This window comes from Bos indicus x Bos taurus, chromosome 5 (genome assembly GCF_003369695.1).
Source record: "Bos indicus x Bos taurus breed Angus x Brahman F1 hybrid chromosome 5, Bos_hybrid_MaternalHap_v2.0, whole genome shotgun sequence".
NCBI lineage: Eukaryota > Metazoa > Chordata > Mammalia > Artiodactyla > Bovidae > Bos > Bos indicus x Bos taurus.
Genome location: NC_040080.1, coordinates 113,961,145 through 113,981,662, shown reverse-complemented (window position 1 = coordinate 113,981,662; position 20,518 = coordinate 113,961,145). Strand labels below are relative to the sequence as shown.

General features: G+C 35.8%; 1 protein-coding gene across 2 annotated transcripts in view; it reads left to right on the top strand.

Annotated features, from left to right (window-relative positions):
- Positions 1–20,518, top strand: part of ZDHHC17 (zinc finger DHHC-type containing 17) — a 100,248-nt gene that overhangs the window by 53,137 nt on the left and 26,593 nt on the right. For both annotated transcript variants that reach the window (XM_027543306.1, XM_027543307.1), the window contains exons 6-8: positions 4,357–4,421; positions 5,060–5,222; positions 12,016–12,141. In XM_027543306.1, coding sequence (XP_027399107.1) covers positions 4,357–4,421; positions 5,060–5,222; positions 12,016–12,141 — 354 coding nt within the window. The remainder of the gene's footprint in view (positions 1–4,356; positions 4,422–5,059; positions 5,223–12,015; positions 12,142–20,518) is intronic.

The window sequence follows — 20,518 nt, the reverse complement described above, 5'->3', positions numbered from 1 at the left end:
ATGATGGCAGGGGGGACTTACATAGGGGCTCTGCTGAGCTGGAGAATGGCTCACTTGCATACCTTGTATCTTGATAGGAATGGCCAGAAGGCTGGGCTCACTTGGGATTCCAGACAGCGAGGCCTCTTTCTTTCTCTCCATGCAGTCCCAGAATTTCTCCTGCACAATACCCCTCCATGCGCTCTCTCTAGCAGGGAAACTTGGTGGTGCAGAGCTCCCCAGAGAGCAAAAGCAGAAGCTGTCTGACTTTTTAAAGGTTTTGAACCAGCATGACAACATTTCTGCTCCATCCTGTCAATTAAACCAAGTTACAGGGCCAACCTATGTTCATTGTGGGAACACAGGTTTGCACACCCGAAGAGGAGGTTTATTGGAAGCTGCCTTTGGAGACCAGCTACCAGGAGGGATCACCTTTGTCCTTACAGTTCCTTCTAGACTGGGGATAAAAGCAGTAGATGGCGCTGTTGCACACGCCATTGTCTTTAGTGGCCTTCTCTATTACAGACAAAGTTTACAAGACATGTTCACCTTTTTCCTTCCAGTTTTTAAGTGGGTAGGAATAGTGGAGTAAAGTTTTGACTCTTTTTGTTAATCTATTGATTTTTGAGTTGTAATCATTTTAACTCTGGCATTGTATGAAGGCTATAAAATTCTTAAAGGGTAGAGTTTTTTGTCACAGTGCCTTTTGTGCAGTAAATGCATGATGATGTTAATGAATGTCTGACAGATAATTCGTTTTCTTTTTCATGAGTAATTTTTTTTCCTGCTTACAAAAGTAACATACTTACTGTAAAGTATTCAAACATAATAAAAAAGTATGGCTTAAAGAATGAAATCTCACCTTCCTTTACTTCCTCACCCCCATTGAGATCTCTTCCTCTAATGGTTTACTATATATTTTTCCAGAATTTGTCAATGTATATGCTAAAATATTATAGGAAGAAAACCCCTCTAATGCACATTCAATTGTACTTTAAATGGGTTCCAAAGTCCTTCTCTGGCCTGTTGAGCTACGTGTGGTCAGCCCTGGAAGCCTGTGATCCCATCTTTTGTCGTCTCTCCTCACGCACTACTTTTACCATACCTGTCTTGCAGTTCGCTGAACAGCTTTGATGAGTTTTGTTATAAGGCCTTTGTGCCTGCTCTTCTTCTGCTTGGTATTTCTTTTCTCAGTCACACAGTTCGCTCTCCTTTTCCCTCTCACTTTAATCAGGTGTTTGCTCAATTTTGGTTAGTTCTGATTAGTTCCCAATTATAAGCAGTAATAAAATTATTGTATTTCTAATTCCTTCTTATTCTTCTCTGTCTAATTTTGTCATTAGTCAGTGATATTGTTTTTCTTAATGTTAACTTTGTTCTGATAAATATAACTTATATTTCTGTTACTTGATTTTTCAGCTCTAAATAATATTCTTTGACTCATAGCTATTGTAGGGTAGACACTCATTATACTTTCTTTTCAGCCTTTTCCCACCCCCACCCCCCCATTTTTTATTAATTGTGCCAAATTTACATTCTTAGAACATATAACATTTCCATTCAGTTTGTCATTCTATTCATCACAATTGTTTCATGTTAGTTATACTGTTAAATATATTCAGTGCTCACTACCAATTCTTTTGAATGATTTTCAGGGGAAAATGCTAAGTAATGGAGCCCTGTTGATCATGGAATTCCCATAACCTTTTGATCTGGGCTTGTTAATTCTTCCTAATAGAGAATACTCATACGTCCAGGCTGAACTTGGAAAAGAAGTACCAAGTTTTAAATCCTGACCCAAAGAGAGAAAAGGTTGATTTTCATTTTTCTTTTAGTACTCTAGAGGTGTGGCATAGTTTTACATTTTTTATTTATTAACATTTTTAATACTGTCACTTTTTAAAAATGATAATGCAGAGACTTAGGACTAAGAAGATACTTAAACATAAGGATTTACATGTTTGTTTTAATTGGACATCAAATTTAGTTGAGCTTTCTTAAAACCAGGGCAGTAAAGGAAGTAAATCAGTGACAGTACTTGACTCTCATGTAAGAAGCAAGGGAGTTTGTCATTTCTTCAGATAAGTTTTTTTTTTTAAGATTTTTATTGGAAAAAAAAAGCCATGTATAATGTAAATATTGAGTGAGGTTACATGAAATATTCCCAGCAACACCTAGAATAAATTTAGAAATGGATTTGTAGTGATAAGGCACAACATTTAACTATAGTTTTCATGAGACAGACTAAAACTAGTGATGTCCAAGGAGGATACGTTATCACTTGTCAAGATAGTGGTTCTCGGCTTTTTTTCTCTTTACCTCAATATATTTGGACATTTGAGACATACTCCCATCAGTAAGAGTGGCTTACAGAGAACGGTACATAGAGTTATGAAGTGTTTCACAGTGCACTCACTGTAGCTGTGCTCTCTCCGCTGGGTGGTAGATTAGATAACATATGTTGGATAACAGCTGCGGGTTTGATGGAGTCCAGGAATGGGAGATGGGGATGGGACGAAGAGGAAACAGTTTTTATTGAATGTCTGTTATGTTCCAGGCTATAGGATTAGATTGGCTTACACGCATCATTCCATTAAATCATCACAGGGATCTTATGAAGCCATTATTTGTATTCACATTTGTGGATGGGGAAGCTGAGGTTCAGAGAATTAAAGTAATTTTGCCAATTTTACAGTTATTAAGTGGTGGAGCTAGGAATTCAAAATCATGTCTGTCTTGTTCTAACGCCCATGCCTTTCCCAAGCTTAGAAGAGTAGATAGGTAAACTTGTCTTTTCATTTAACAGATGGTTTTTGATTATTCTCCGTGCCCAGAAAAGTAGATACAAAGATGACTTTAAAACAATTTTGATCTTTAAAGAAGTCCTGTTCTAGTTAATGAGACAGATGCCTCAGGTACATAGCAGAATCAAGTCAAATTGATTGCTGGAGTGGGTCAAGAGAATTTTAGGGAAATGAAACGAATAGAATCCCTGATACATTAGCATGTCTTGAAAGAAGATTTAGATAACTTGAGAAGAGTTTGGGTTGAATAGGTTGTAGTTTTAATTCTAATTTGCTAAAAAGAAAAAAAGAACTAAGCAAAAGGGAGAAAAAAGAGTGCCAAGGAAAGCAAAAAGCTGGGTAGGAGAGGAAAAGTAATCATGGTTTCTACATAACTTTGTTGGGAATAGTATTCATATGTATTTATAATAATGTAAGTATCAAATATTTATAGAACCTGAATTACTATCTCTTCAGAGGAAGGAATAGGAAAGGTACATGTCTGTGATGGGGCAGTGAGAAGAAAGAGAGAATATGCCATTTTACATATTGAGGTTATGTAAAATATGGATATTAAGGATAATGCCTAAGACTGAAAAATCAAAAGGTGCCAATTCAGGTTTTTTATTTTAAGTATGTGGGAGTAAAAAGCACAACAAATAATGAGTTTTAAAAAAATGAAAATGGTAGGGAGTAAGACAGTGGATTGCTTTATTACCTTGCTTTTTTACCACAGACTTTGTAGAGTTAGTTAATTCTAAAAATATTTATGCATAGTGACATAGTGATAAAAAGCATTTTAAAACAAAGAACAAATTCAATAAATTTTAGTAGATTCAGAACATTTGACTCTTTTAAAATTTATTGAATTTATTCTTTGTTTTAAAATGGCTAGAAATAAACATGGCACCCCACTCCAGTACTCTTGCCTGGAAAACCCCATGGACGGAGGAGCCTGGTAGGCTGCAGTCCATGGGGTCCTTAAGAGTCAGACACGACTGAGCGACTTCACTTTCACTTTTCACTTTCATGCTTTGGAGAAGGAAATAGCAACCCACTCCAATGTTCTTGCCTGGAGAATCCCAGGGACGGTGGAGCCTGATGGGCTGCCGTCTATGGGGTCGCACAGAGTCGGACACGACTGAAGCGACTTAGCAGCAGCAGCAGAAATAAACAGGGTTTTATTATTCTCTCGTATCATGAATTAATATAAATAAGTTTTTCAGAGACATAAGTCATTTATTTAATCTATCCATTGTGGGTGAAAGATCAAGAGTAGGTCAGATCTTTAAAAGGCTGAGTGAAGCATCTTAAAAGAGAAAACTATAAATAGAAGTTAATTAAATATTAAGTATATGTTTATATTTATAAATAAGTAACTTATACAGATATTTATATCCATATTAATTTGAATGTTTAATAATAATAAATATTGAATAGTTTTATTTTAAAGTTAAAGAAAAAGTTTCATAAATCAACCTTGATTGACTGGTGTTATCATGTTGGCTTCTTTTGTGATGTGTAAATTATGTTTTTCTAAGTACATTTGGTAGGGACTTAGAAATTTTTACTGTCTGACTTTTTACTCTATCAGGATGTAGATATGATGGATCAGAATGGGATGACACCTTTAATGTGGGCAGCTTATAGAACACATAGGTATGTAACCATTATAAAATACTTATTCAGATCATCAGCATGATAAAATGTAAAACAAGTGATGAGAAAAAGCAATTAATGTTATACTTATTAATATTTAAAATTCTTACAATGAATACATAGTATATAACACAGATTATCTTTTTGGGTATTTTGAGTCTTTATGTTTACCTTTATGTTGGTAATTGTAGTATCCTTAAGGTAGTCTTAAGCAGTTTCCAAGAATGGAAGATGCTACCTTCTTATTAAAAGTATAACTCATTTTTTATATGACTTGCATATTGGCAAGTTTAACATTAATAAGTTGCCTTAAATCATTTTTGGAACAATCTAGATTTAAATTTAAAATTTTAATTGTTTAAGTATTTAAATATTAATGACATTAACTCCATGATGTAGAATATAAATATCAGGACCAAGTGTGCTCTCTCTTGGGACTAGTTTACGTTCTGTGATGTAGAACATACTTAATTCTTCATGTTAAAAATGTCTCATTACTCATTATAAAGTTGTTGAAAATAGGTTAGAATAGAAGCGTGCCAAGATGGAATATAACCACAGTCAGTTTAGTGTCTGTAATGATTTCTATAATTGAAATTAGGGTTGTTGTTGTTGTTGTGTTTTTTTTTCCTTTTCAGTGTGGATCCAACTAGATTGCTTTTAACATTCAATGTTTCAGTTAACCTTGGTGACAAGTATCACAAAAACACTGCTCTGCACTGGGCAGTGCTAGCAGGGAATACCACAGTCATTAGTCTTCTTCTGGAAGCTGGAGCTAATGTTGATGCCCAGAATATCAAGGTAAAAACAGCCTTTATTGATTGTGCTTTGTGAAATGTGATTACCAACATTGGAATTCTTCAATAGAACTTAGGTGTTTTAATAGACTGTCAGAGGTGGAAGAAACTTACTTACCCTTAACCCTTTGCTTCCATGCAAGAATTTGTTTTGAAAAACTAATTTATTTATTTTCGTCTTTTAGTATTGAAGTATTTTTCATACTTTGGTGACCTTTTCATTAGTGAATTCTTACTGACTTTTATCTCTTTATAGCTGAATAGATAGTTTTCTGGTTTCTTTAAGAAGATTATTGCACTAAGATCCCACATGTGGCACCACGCAACCTAAATAAATAAATAAATAATATCATTGCAGAGAATCACAGGTTTTTATCCCAAGTATGCATAATAACTTTCAGTAATTTCTTGACTTGGTTATTAATTGTCTTATTTTTATAAAGGTCAAGACCTTTAAATTTGATAATCACCTTTATGATATTTATAGGAGAATTTCTCTCCCCTAAATGCTGGAGTAATCCAAGAAAAATGAACCCAAAAAGTATACAAAATGTTGACATTTACACTCTGAGCATTTTAGAAATTTATAGACATTTTTATGAATACCTACAAGACAATCTATTGATAATCTTAAATTTTGGTTAACCATTTTCAGTGTTAAAGCTTGTCTTTTAGCAACAGACTTTTTATGTGAAATGACTTCAAAATTTTAAACATCTTTTAATAATGTGCCTTCTTAAATAACTTTGTACTCATTAACAAATGTTGTTTAATTTTGACTATAAGCCATAGTATTTTCTTAGTCATGCCTCTTAAATTTCTGAGGAATATATGCTATTTAAATATGAAAGGAATTTGAACTGCATAATAATCTAAAATGGCAATCAAAAAGTTGGTTATCTCCTGCTGGATCAGGGCATCTTTTTATGTAGCAGTGAACAGTTCTTTCTCTGTTTGATTACTCTGAAAAGATTAAACTACTAAAATAAAATAGCTTAGACTAATTTATTTATGATTACAACCAATTTTTAGAAATGAGTCTCTGAAAGTACTTATTTAAAAGTTAATATCAAATATCTTATTGGAAGCGCTAAGAAATTGAGAAAAGCATGTATTTTCTTTTACCTTTTTTCAATTTCAAGTCTTTTTGTCTCTACCCAAAGTGATCAGAATGGTCTAGTTACCTGCTGGTAAATTTATGGAAGGAGGACAGTCAACTTACCCTCATGTCTGACGTGTGATGAGCACTCTTCTAAGTTTTGTTGACCAAATGAAGATTCTTGTCTTGAGCTTCCCCCCTAGGCTGGTTTTCATGACTGTGCTGGCATACCTCTCTGCCACTTGTGAAATCATAGAGAGAAATTTTTGCTTTTCGAAACATTTTAAAGTAGGAAGTTCTGAAAAGTTCGTAACATCGTAATCAGTAAATTAGGCTGATCTCAAGGCCTGTAGAAAAAGAAAGGAGGAGTTTGACTAAACCTAACCAGTATCCCTATGAGAAAAAATTAACGAGATGACCTTATATTTTATGATCTGAATTGCTTTAGAGTGTTATTTTTCTTCTCTTAGCTACTGGATAGCCATTCCTAAAGATTTCCAGTATTTAGTGTTATATTTTAACCAGTTTCACTATGGCAAATAGTGTATGTCCATAGACTTTGCCAAGAATCATATAGATATGTTGAAATTACAGTAGTACCAAAGAATTATGACAAAGTGACGGCACAGCTTTATAATTTGAAACTAGTAGTATGTATTTTCAGAGTGTTTAAAATTATCTTTTCTTAGCCATATAAAAGTTTAGATAACTTCTCTTCGGTCATGAACTTTTAGTATTTGAGATGTGGTTTGTAAGTTTAATGTCTTTTCATCTTGTACTCAAAATTAACCATTGTATAAACTTTTGATAAGCTTTTGGCTTCCCAGGCAGCTCAGTGATTAAGAATCTGACCGCCAGTGCAGGAGACTGGTGGGCTACCATCCATGGGGTCACAAAGAGTCAGACATGACTGAGTGACTAACACTTTCACTTTCATACAATTCCCAGGTGTAGAACATAATGATTTGACATTTGTACACCTTGCAAAATGACCAACATGTCCAGTAAACATCTATCACCATCACAGCTGCAAATTTCTTTTTTCCTGTGATGTAAACCCCTCAAGATTTGGGCTTCCCAGATGGACATAGTGGTAAAGAACCTGCCTGTCAGTGCAGTGTGCCTAAGAGACACAGGTTTGATCCCTGGATCAAGAAGATCCCTTGGCAGTGAGGGAGGGCTTGGCAACCCACTCCAATATTCTTGCCTAGAGAATCCCATGGACAGAGGAGCCTGGTTTGCTACAGTCCAAAGGGTTGCAAAGAGTCTGGACACAACTAAAGTGACTTAGCACGCAGATGATGCAAACCCTCAAGATATTTACTCTTAGCGACTTCTGAATATGCACTAGGGCATTGTTAACTGTGGGCTTCGCTAGTGGCTCAGTTGTAAACAACCTGCCTACCAATGCAGGAGATGCGACTTCCATCCCTGGGTTGGGAAGATCCCTCTGGAGGAGGAAATGGCAACCCCCCCCAGAATTCTTGCCTGGAAAATCCCACGGACAGAGGAGCCTGGCAAGATGCAGTCCATGCAGCTGCAAAACAGTTGGACTTGATTTAGCAGCTAAATAACAACAACAATTATTAACTATGGTGTCATGCATTATAGCCTCGTGACTTCTTTTTTTTTTTTTAGAACTGGCAGTTTATACCTTTGACTCCCTTCGCTAATCTCCCCAACTTCCCACACTGTCTATCTCTGGCATTCAGCAGTCTGTTCTCTGTATCTATGAGCTTGCGTTTTGTTGATGTTTTGTTTTTAGATTCCACATGTAAGTGGTATCATAAGGTATTTGTCTTTTTCTGACTTATTTGAAGTGACACTGTTTTTAAAGGAAATAAAATCTAAGGAGTTGCTTCAGTTGCTCAGGGAGCATTTATACTTTCAGAGTAAAAGCAATCTTTTTAACCACACTGGTGAAAAAGTAGATTTTTGTTTAAAACTGTAATTTTAATGTGATTAAAAGGGTGAAATAAGTATCAAATACTTTTTCTACTAGAATCTGGCATTCCTATTATGTTGAAGTCTAGTCACCTGCTAGTGGAGCGCGTTCATTCATCCAACAAATGTTTGTTCAATGCTGGGCAGTCAGTGCTTAAGATAGACAAAGTCCCTATTCTCTCAGAAAATTACACTGTATTAAGGAAATGGACGATAAGTAAATTAACAGACACACACACAGAGGCAAATGTGGTCATGATGAGGGCTAAGGGGGCTGTGTCAGGTGAGAGTGATTTGTGAATGCCTCTGAGACACGTGATCAGTTAGATATATGAGAAAGTACGTTTCATGTAGAGGAACCTACAAGTGTGAGGCCCAAGGCCAGGAATAAGCTGGTCATGTTAGAGGTGTAGAAATGACAGCTTTGACCAAGCAAGAGTGGCTGAGAGAGATAGGTACCAGGCCATGATAAAGTACTTTAACTGTATTCGCAGTCATGAGAAGTAGTTGGAAAGATTTTTGTAGAATTGTTATGTAATCTTTGTGTTTAAAATATTTCTTAAAGATTATTTTGTTATTTGGAGAATATATTGAAGAATTAAGAAAATGAAAGGGGATGTATTAAGATCAGTTTGGTTCTTGTAATAAATCAGGCAAGTGATAATGTTACTTTTGCCTGAGATTGAAGTGATGGAGAAAAATGAATGGTTTTGGAAATGATAATTTAGAGCAGAAAAGAAAAGGTAGATTAAAAATGAAGGTGAAAGAAAAAACATCAATGATTCAGTTTTGGCTTGAATAACTGAGTGTCCTGTGATACATGTTGAAATTGTGAAAATGGAAGGAAATAAGCTTTTTTTTGGGGCAATAGAACTTGGTTCTGCTTTAGTCATATATAATTTGAGATGGTACCTTTTAGCTATGTGGAATGTCACATAGCTATGTGAAAAATTTGTTAAATAAAAAACCAACCTAGATTATTTGTCCTGGAATTTGACAGATTAAGTTGATTTATAGCTGTTTATTTTTCCTTTTTTCATTTTAAGCCTTGAGAAAGTCTGGTTGATAAACATGAATTGTACCAAGATGGAGCCTGTAAATCTGGATATGGCTTTACTAGCTAATAAAGTTACATTCTTCAAAGAATATGAAAAATTATACTTTATGTTATAGTATTTAACTATTGATTGACTCTATTTCTTCTAAAATAGCTATTTCCTAAATAAAATAAAGCATAAGTTTCTTAGGAATCTGTCTTTATATCCTTGTAAATTAGTTATTTCACTGTTTCAGTTCTTTTAATATATAAACAAATGATTCTTTTATCAAAATAATAACTTATTTTGGAGATATTATTAAATGATAGGTAACTTTAAAATGACTAATTTTATCCTTAGAAGGATTAGGAATGACCATATACCCTCAATTAGAGGTTCTTAATCTGGGGCCCACCAGTGGATTTTGGTTAAGGGGTAGGTCCATGAGCTCTAAAATTGTTAATGAATAAAATATCAGCATTTTTCTGGCGAGGAAGTTGCCAGACTTTCATCAGACATGCCTTAAAAGAGTTTAAAAACCATGTCCCTAATTAATGGTTACAAAGAATAAATCTTCTGAGGTAGTAACAATAGTGGGAGAAAGTGATTTGGGATACTTAAAGAAACATGACCTATGCAGTAATCCCTTTTCATGGTAGCATCTCATTTGTGGATTTAAAAATATATTTCACCTCCTTACACATGTTTTTGGTTGATAAATTCAGATGAATTGAGTTTGGGGAGGGCAATTAATCTTGAGTGCTGCCTATATATTTATATTTTTTTCTTTCTAAAATTATCAAAGGACATAATTTTTAGCTTGTGCAAAATGTAAAATTCCTGAGCTTTGTTAATTAATCTATTGAAAGACTTTTGTATGGTTTCTTGAAAAGAGCTAAGAAACTATTTTCAGAAAATAGTTTTCATTACCTCTTAGGTACCCGACCTTGATGGTCTCCAAAGAAGAACTTTCCTTAGTTTTAATAATGAAATTCAACCTCACTTAGGCAAAAAGTGATCTTCCACCTTCCATAGTGTTTATCTCACCAAAACCCCTGAAGAATATCTTTTATTACTAGTTAGTTACATACTCTAATACTCCATGATTCTTGTTACTGCTCTTGTTATTATCACTTGCTATTTTGGCTAACACATGGAGTGTTCAAATATAGACTTGACTTGGAACCTTGGTTTTAGTAGAATTTTTTAAATTAATTGCTTGTTTATTTTGCCAGCTGAATAAAAGAACTGTACAAAAGTAGTCAGATGACTAGAGGAGTAGTTGAAAGATTTCTTAAAGCTCCCTCCATCTTTTTATCTAGGCAATCCTTAGGTGTCACATGGCCCTCTAGTGGAAGGGGTGCTCAGCTGGACCGAGGCAACTGCAGGATATTCTCTGGGAGTTGTTACCCAAGGGATTGCTTTTATTCAGGTAATCTTTCAGTTTGGATTAATTAGCTGGTTCTGACAACCTAGGTGATAGAATTTTGGAATAGGTAAGGAGACATTTTAAAGTAAATATCCCTGTTTGTGGAAGATTCACCTAAGTTAGCCCATTTCTTATTAAATACTATTGATCTTTTTATTAAAGGATTGGTTAGCCTTTTTGTTTTTATTGTTGTGTTGTTATTGCTGTTGCTCTTGGTGGTAGTGGTGTGTTTATTTTGTTGTTTGATTCTTTATTTTTCAGTGTTTTTTTTTTAAGTTGAATAAACTATATTCCATATTTGATTAATAATTATCCCTCTTAAGTAAGGCACCCAGGCCTCCTTATTTCTTTATTTTCATCCAGTTTTTAAAAATAAAATTTCAGTATTATTTCCCCCATTTTTAAAGCAATTTTGAATATTCGTCCTTAATTCTTGAAATTTTGGCAAACAAAATTATTTTTTCTTTTTAAGGAAGTAGATAAAAGTGGAGACTATGAAATAGAATAAAAATGTAGGTATATAACTACCAAAAGGAGAAATATGATTTTTAATTAATAAAGGCCTAAAGAAGCATAAATTTAGAATTGGGGACACTCATTTCTTGTTTCTTACTTCCTTTAAAACATTTTAGTTTTGGTCATTTATACTTCCTGGCGTTCTTTTTCTTGCAATTAAAGGAAGCTGCAAGTCTCTAACATGAGATTAACTTTTTTGTTACTGCCCTAGTTCTCTTTGGAAGTTTCTGGATGGGTGAATGAATTTAACATGATCAAGAATACCAATATAATAGTAGTAGAAGTGGAAGTTTTCTCTTTTTCTTCTCTCTTCTCTTCTTTAGACTTCTTTCATCACTAAAATTAAACAGAGAGATTTCTGGCAGTTTGTTATTACAGCAGGATGGTTTGTAGCAATAACTATTACTAATGAAACCCTTAAAGAATTTAGAATAACTGCATAAACTTAGTGATAGCCTCTGATCCAGCAGGTGCTAAAATACCTACTTTTTGATTACTCTCTAAAATAAGTTAAAATGCAAGCCAGAAATAGTCTATAGAATAGGATGTGTAAATATATTTTCTGACTGTACCTTAAGTGGAAAAACATAAATATATCATTTAGAGTCTTTAGTAATTGACTTTGCCAGATGTAAAAAGAATGTTAATGAATTAATAGTGCTGTCCGTTTATCTTTGTGGAAGTGCTTTAATTTTAGCTAGTAGCTAAAATATTCTACTTTTTCTTTGTTTTCTTTTTTTTTAATGTGAATTTCTTCTGCTTATATCATCAGGGCGAATCAGCACTTGATTTGGCAAAGCAGAGAAAAAATGTGTGGATGATCAACCATTTGCAAGAGGCACGGCAAGCAAAGGGATATGACAATCCATCTTTCCTTAGAAAGCTGAAAGCTGATAAGGTAAATCCATGATTGAAGATTTTCAACAGATAGTCTTTTTAAGTAAAATTCATAAGCATATTTTCTTAGCATGTGTATAGGCTTTAGTTTTGGCATTGGCCAGTGTAGTTTTAAAATATTATTTCACCCAGCTGAATAAAGGTAGACACCGAAGTTTAAGAAGGATGGGTGCACGTGAAATTGTTTAGATGCCTGTTCAGTACTAACAAACTTTAATTCAGCGGGCTTTTGTTAAGTTTTTATAGAGAGATAATAAAACTTTTCCTTTTAAGTGTATTTGTTAGTATAATAATAAATTGTGAAAAATTTTAGTCCTTATATATTTTGAAACTACTTACGTCTCTATAGTTAATTTAAGCTTTCCATTCTTTTGTAGTATGTTGTAACTTTCATTGAGAGAGAGAAACTTACTATTCAGTTCTCTATAGAAAGCTCATTTTAAATCTTCCATAAAATCTTCAGTTTTAAGCTGTTTGATTTTTGCCTTAGTTGCCTAATTGTATGATTTCAAAACTAAGAACATTTTCCCCAAAAGAAGGATCTGTATTCCTTAAAAATTTATTTCCTTATAAGAAAAAATTAGCTGACTGATAGTTTTTTTGGTATATCTAAATAAATGATGAGATATTTGATAACTTGTCAGTAATCACAATTTGAATGGCATGGCACCCCACTCCAGTACTCTTGCCTGGAGAATCCCATGGACAGAGGAGCCTGGTAGGCTGCAGTCCATGGGGTCGTGAAGAGTCGGACATGACTGAGCTACTTCACTTTCACTTTTCACTTTCATGCATTCGAGAAGGAATTGGCAACCCACTCCAGTGTTCTTGCCTGGAGAATCCCAGGGACGGCGGAGCCTGGTGGGCTGCCGTCTGTGGGGTCACACAGAGTCGGACACGACTGAAGCGACTTAACAGCAGCAGCAGCAAGCCTTGGGTATCATATATGTCTTATTCAGGCGGTTCTAATGGTAATACTTTTTATATAAAGTTAACACTGATCTATTTGTTACCAAAACAAAATAAGTTTGGGGTAAAGGGAAACAGATTTGAAAGCATGCCTCATTGATACATAGGATTTAGACTTCCTTGATGTCCTAATGAGCTGAAAAGTCCATTGGTCCATTACTTAGACATCAGAAGAATTAGATTTGTAGTTTATAAACTTGGCCATTTTCAGCCCCATATTTGAGGCCAATGAGCAGTTTTTGCATGTCATACCATCTTTTCATTTTACTATTTAGGTATGATATTAAAATAGTTAATTATTTATTGAGTGGGCTCAAAAGTTTCTTCTGGTTTTTCCATACAGTGTTATAGAAAAACCACAACAAACTTTTTGGCCACCCCAATACTTTGATGTTGCTCTGTCCTCTAGGATTTAGAGCAGTTTTGCTCAACAGGGTAAAAAGTGGCTAATTTCTCATAATAACTAGGCCACTAATAAAAATGTCTTTTGTTACTCTGGAACATCTCATTATGTTTATGCTTTCATTTGCTTAGTTAAGTTTTAGATGTTTATAAAATTATTTATTATAGCAGTAATGAACTATATATCACTGTTACGTGTTTGAATACAGTTTCTTTTAAGAAGAGAGCTGCATTAAAAAGTTCTGCACAATTTTATTAACATTTGCATATATTATTGTGATCAGTTCAGAAGTTGTATATTCCTGGTTTTTTTGTTTTAGCTTTTTGCATTAGTAGCTTTAAAAATGTTATGTAATCTAAAGCAATCACTAGATAAAAATTCATGATTTCATGAACTGGGGCTTTGTGAAATTAAATATTTGCATTTGTATAGACTATTCTCTTTCCATCTCACATTAGAAAAATTTAAATTATGAACATGACTTGATTTGCTAGTCTGTGAAGTATGTTCTGTATTTAAAACTAAACAAGAAAACGCCCAAGACTCAATAGCTTTTTACTAAAAATAAGTCAGCCCAAAAGGAAAAAAATTATTTTTGGACACTGATAGTAGACAGATATGAAAGGAATCTTGATGAGTTATAAGGAAATCTCTCAATTAGTGTTTCTCAACATTTAAAAACCCAGGATCCCTTCTGTTAGCAGTGAAAATCTCACAAGTATTACTCTCTAATGTTTTTTATTAATTATGTGAAAATAAATCTGGGAAGATGGAGTAGATGTAGTTTTCCCTATTCCTTCCTTCCAAGTACAACTAAAAAACCTGGATATTATGTACAAAACAAATATAGGAAGACTGCGGATGGAGAGAAGAAGCCAGAGAGTTAGGGAGCTAAGGATCCAAAGGGTAACGTGGTGGTGAGTTCCCTCCTTTTTCTTTTTTTGCTTCATATTTTCCAGAAGAGAAACTGACAAAGCCAACAACCCAGGATCATGAATGGGTACAGACAAAAACAGCTCCCCCAAAGGCTTGCCCTTAAGCCAGAGACCACAAAAGAGACAGCGTATTTGGCAAGGTAGAAATTTTTAGAAAATAAATTTCTGCTACAGCCAGAAACAACAGAAAAAGCTGTGGACCCACCCTGACTCATACCAGCAAAGACCCAGCTTTCCAACCTTACCACGCTATAATGATGGGCCCCAGCTTCTCTCCTGGGGTGGTGTCAGGGAAGGTCGAGTAGAGAGCCGGGATTTTTGTCCCCACTGGCTGTCAGTGAGGTCCCATCCCCTGCTGTGTTAGTGGCGATCACATAGGAAACAGGAATGAGGCACTCCCAGCCAGGGAGGGCACCCATGGAGGGGGACCGGGGACTTGGGAGCCCCACCTCTGCCCATAAATACTAAGGAAACCCCTCCTCAGTGTCAGTGAAGGCCCACTCGGCATCCTGGACTTCACCTCACCTGCCAGTAATGAGAAGGTGTCCCCCTGCCTGCATCAGAGGAATCCACACGAAAGGCTTAAATACGACCCAGTGTCTCATAATACCCCAAACGTCTAGGTTTCAAACAGAAGTTGTTCATCAACACAAGAATCAAGATCTGACTGAATGAAAAGAGAATCATTAGATGCCAATGTAATATCGAAGATGTTAGAATTATGTGACAAAAGATTTTAAAACAATCATCATAAAAAGCCTTCGGTGAATATTTATGAACATACTTGAAACAAGTGAAAAATAGAGGCTTAGTGAAGAAATAGAGATATAGAAATAGACTGTAAATAAGAACCAAATGGAAATTGTAAAACTGAAAATTAAAATAATCAAAAATATTTTAAAAAGTCAGTGGATGAGTTCAACAGCAGAAGAGAAGAGAGAAGAATCAATGACCTTGAAGACAACAAAAGGAGATAAACTGATGAAAACAAACTAAAGAGAACCTTAGGGGCCTGTGTTTATAACAGTATATCTGACACTGATATGATTGGAGTTCCAGAAGAAAAGAGGGTGGGGCTGAAAACGTGCTCAAAGATACAATGGCCAAAAAGTCCCCAAATTTGGCAAAAGACAGACTTGTAGGTTAACAAGTAGAACAAACCCTGAACAGAGTAAACTCAATAAAATCCAAACCAAATGTATCATAGTGAAACTTCTGGAAAGTAAAGACCAAGAAATAAAAATCTTAAACACCCCTTAGCAGTAGGGATAAAACCAGTAACAGTGGATTTCTATTCAGACGCTGTACAGGCAGGAGCAGCTGCTGCACTTTCCAAATGCTGGATGGAAAGAATTATCAATTCAGAATCCTATGTCCAGTGAAAATATGTTTCAGGAGTGAAGGAGAAGAACACATTTTTAGATAAAAGAAAAGTCAGAATTTGTAGACCTCAGTCCTGCCCTGAAAGTGGCTAAGAGACATTCTTTAGAGAGACGGGACGTGATAAAAGAAAGGCTCTTGGAACATAATATCAAGTAAGCAAAATTACAGGTAAATACAGTAGACTTTCCTTATTCTGCATCTTCCAAACTATGTTTGACAGTTGAAACAAACATCGCATTATTTTGCCGTGGATCTAAATGCATGTAGAGAACTGATTTGAGACAACCTATATTGTAAACGGGTGAGGACAGAGGAATAATAACGGAGGTAAGGTTGCCACACTTCACTTAGATTGGTGAAATGATGACACCAGTATACTGTGATAAGTTATATTTATATTGTACTTAGAATAGCCACTAAAAAAGCTATTCAAAGAGATACAAATTCTGAAAAGCTTTTATAGATAGTTATGAAAAGTTTTTCAGTAACTCACAAGAAGGTAGGAGAAAGAAAATGGAAACAAAAACAGAACAAATAGAAAACAAAACCGGAGAAGGCAATGGCACCCCACTCCAGTACTCTTGCCTGGAAAATCCCATGGGCGGAGGAGCCTGGTGGGCTGCAGTCCATAGGGTCACTAAGAGTCGGACACAACTGAGCGACTTCACTTTCACTTTTCACTTTCATGCATTGGAGAAGGAAATGGCAACCCACTCCAGTGTTCTTGCCTGGAGAATCCCAGGGACGGGGGAGCTTGTTGGGCTGCCGTCTATGGGGTCGCACAGAGTCGGACACGACTGAAGCGACTTAACAGCAGCAGCATCCTAACATATCAGTAGTTAGAGTAACTGTTTGTTTGCTAAGTTGCTTCAGTCACATCAGGCTGTCTGTGACCCTCTGGACTGTAGCTCTCCTCCGCCCATGGGGTTCTCCGGGCAAGAATCCTGGAGTGGGTTGTCATGTCCTCCTCCAGGAGATATTCCTGACCCAGGGATCGAACCCTTATCTCTTAAGTCTCCTGTATTGGTTCTTTACTCCTAGTGCCACCCGGAAAGCCCAGAATAGCTATACATGGTCTAAATATACCAATTAAAAGATATCAGCAGTGTGGATTATCCATGACTCAACTATATGCTGTCTGTGGAAACTCACTTCACCTACAAGAATATTGGAAAGTTGCTTATATAGGCAAGTAGCAGAATAGAAATGACGTATGATTCCAAAAGCAGGCAAAGACAGTACACAAAGGAAAATTCCAGGCATATCTCATTTTATTGCGTTTCACAGATATTTCTTCTTTTTTTTTTAACAAGTGAAGTTTTGTGGCAAGCTGCATCAAGTAAGTCTTGTTGGTGCCAGTTTCAACAGCATTTGCTTATTTCATGTCACATTTTGGTAATTCTTGCAGTATTTCAAACCCTCCACCAGCAAAAAGATTATGACTTGATGAAGGCTCAGGTGATGGTTAGCACTTTTTAGCAATTTTTTAGCAATATTTTAAAATTAAAAGATATGCTTTTTTTTAGACATAAGGGTATTAATAGACTACAGTATAGTGTAAACATAACTTTTTAAAATTGAAATATAGTTGATGTCCAATATTATGTCAGTTTCAGATGTACTGCATAGTGATTTGACATTTGTATACATTATGAAATGATCACATTAAGTCACATATATATAGGATATATCCTATATATAGGATATATATATAGGATCACATTTGTTCCTATATAAATGTGTTATAATATTATTGACTGTATACTTTATGCTGTGTATTACATCTCATGGCTTATTTATTTTATAACTGGAGATTTGTACCTCTTAATCTCTTTGAGCTGCAGCCCCTTCCCCTCTGGTATCTCTGAGTCTGTTTTTGTTTTGTTTGTATTTTTAGATTCCCCATGTAAGTGAGACCACGTGGTGGTAATATTTGTCTTTCTCTGATTTATTCCACCTAGCATAATACCTCTCAGTCCATCCATGTTATCACAAATAGCAAGACTTCATTCTCTTTAATGGCTGAGTAATATTCCATTATATATGTAGATCACGTCTTCTGTATCCATTCATACATCAATGGGCACTTAAGTTGCTTTTATATCATGGCTACAGTAAATAATACTGCAGTGAACACTGAGGTGTAAATATGTTTTCTGTTTAGTCCTTGGGTTTTCTTTGGGTAGATACCCAGAAGTAATATTTCTGGGATGTGCGGCAGTTCTGGTTTTAACTTTTTGCAGACCCTCCATAGTGCCTGTACCGATTTACAGTTACACCAGTAGTTGGCAAGGATTTCCTTTTCTCCCACTCCTCACCTGCATTTGTGCTTTTCTCGTCTTTTTGATGGTACCCACTCTTACAGGTCTGAGGTGGCATCCTGTTTGGGTTTGGTTTGCGTCTCTCCGGTGAGTGGCCGGCGTGCCCGTTTCTGTGAGCGCTGCACTGTTGTGGTGGTTGTACCTTCGCAGTATAGTATGAAAGCAAGGAAGGTGATGTTCTGGCTTTGTTCTTCTTTCTCAAGATTGCTTTGGCTATTCAGGTCATTTGTGTTTCCATACAAATTGTAGAATTGCTTGTTTTAGTTCTGTGAAAAGTGCCTTGGTATTTTGATAAGGAACACATTGAAACTGTAAATTGCCTTGGGTAATATGGTCATTTACAATTTTAGTTCTTCCAGTCTGTGAGAATGGTATGTTTCTCCATTTGTTGTGCCATCTTCAGTTTCTTTTATCAATGTCTTAACAGTTTTCAGAGTACAGATCTTTTACCTCTTTGGTTAGATTTATTACTAGGTATTGTATTCTTTTTGATGTACTTGTAGATGGGATTGTTTTCTTAATTTCTCTTTCTCATGGTTTGTTATTAGTATGTAAACCAACAGAGTTTAGTTTTAATTTTATATCTTGTAACTAAATTCACTTATTAGATCTAATAGATTTTTGGTGATGTCTTATATATAGTGTCATGTTATCTGCAAACATTGACAGTTTTACTTCTTCCTTTCCAATCTGGATTCTTTTTTTCTTGTCTCACTGCTGTGGCTAGGACTTCTAATACTGTGTTCAATAAAAGTAGAAGAGTGTGCATCTTTGTGTTCCTGATCTTCGAGGAAATGCTTTCAACTTTTTACTATTGAGTATGATGTTACCTGTGGGTTTGTCATATATAGCCTTTTTTATATTGAGATATGTTTCCTCTATACCCACTTCTGTTGAGATTTTTATCGTAAATGTTGAATTTTGTTAAAAACTTTTTATGTATCTACTGAGATAATCATATGATTTTTATTCTTCAGTTTGTTATTGTAGTGTATCATGCTGATTGGTTGGCTGTTTGGGTGGCCCCAGGTGGTGGTAGGGGCAGTGCTTGGGGTGTGCTGCCCGGATGGAGGGTGGGGCCAGGTTCTGGGGACCAATAGGCTAGAGGGAAGATTCTAAAACGCTGCTTTCCAACCCTAGTGTTAGTGAAAGTGAAAGTTGCTCAGTTGTGTCTGACTCTTTGTGACCTCTTGGACTATACAGTCCATGGAATTCTCCAGGCGAGAATACTATAGTAGGTAGCCTTTCCCTTCTCCAGGGCATCTTCCCAGCCCAGGGATTGAACCCAGGTCTCCCGCATTGCAGGTGGATTCTTTACCAGCTGAGCCACCAGGGAAACCTAGTGTTATTAGGGTAAAAGAAGTTCCCCAAAATAGCTGCCGCCAATTTTTGTATATGTAGGGGTCTTTTATTTGCTTTCTGCCACTCCAGAGGACTCTTCAAGCTCAGCTAGTACATCTGTTCCAGGCTTCTAACGATTGCCTCTTTGTGCTAGTACTTCGGAGCATCTGAATTTTGCCAGTGTCCTTTAAAACAGAATCTCTGTTTCCTGTGGACCTCCAGCTCTCCTGAAATGGATCCTGCTGGTTTTCAAAGCCAGATGTGTGGAAGCTTTTCTTCCTAGTGTAGGAGGGGACCCCTTGGCTGGGGAGCCCCACATAGGGCTTAAACCACTTCTTCCTTGGGGAAGACCTCTAGGATTGTGATTCTCCTTCCATTTGTAAGTCCACTGATCCTGGAGATGTGAGCTCGGATTATACTGTGTTCACCCCTTCCTGCCATCTCATTGTGGTTCCACCTTTATTTCTTTAGTTATGGTAAATCTTTTCTGCTAGTCTTCAGGTTATTTTCCTAGAGAGTTGATCTGTAAATGGTGATAAAGTACTTGTATGCTGAAAAATTTTAAATGCCAATGAAAGAAATCAAGGATGATCTAAGTAAGTGGGGAGACTTATTGTATTCATGAATTGGAAGATTCAATGTAGTAAATATATCAGTTGTTCTCGAATCCTGGCTTTTTTTTTTTTTTTTTTTGGTGTAACCAAAACTTACTTGGAAAGGCAGTAGACTTAGAATACCTAAAACAATTCTGAAAAAGAAGAATCACTGCCTGCAGTTTTAACACCTGCTATATAGCTTCAGTTGTCAAGACTCGGTAGTCTTGTTGCTGGAGGAATAAAATAATCAGTGAAACAGAATAGAGAGCCTAGAATTAGAACCATGAACAGTGCCCGCAGATGTTTGACAGATGTGTAAAAACGATTCAGTGGAGGAAATATAGCCTTTATAACAATTCATATTGGAACATCTGGACATGCATAGGCAAAAAAATAAACCTCTACTCAGACCTCATACGGTATTAATAAA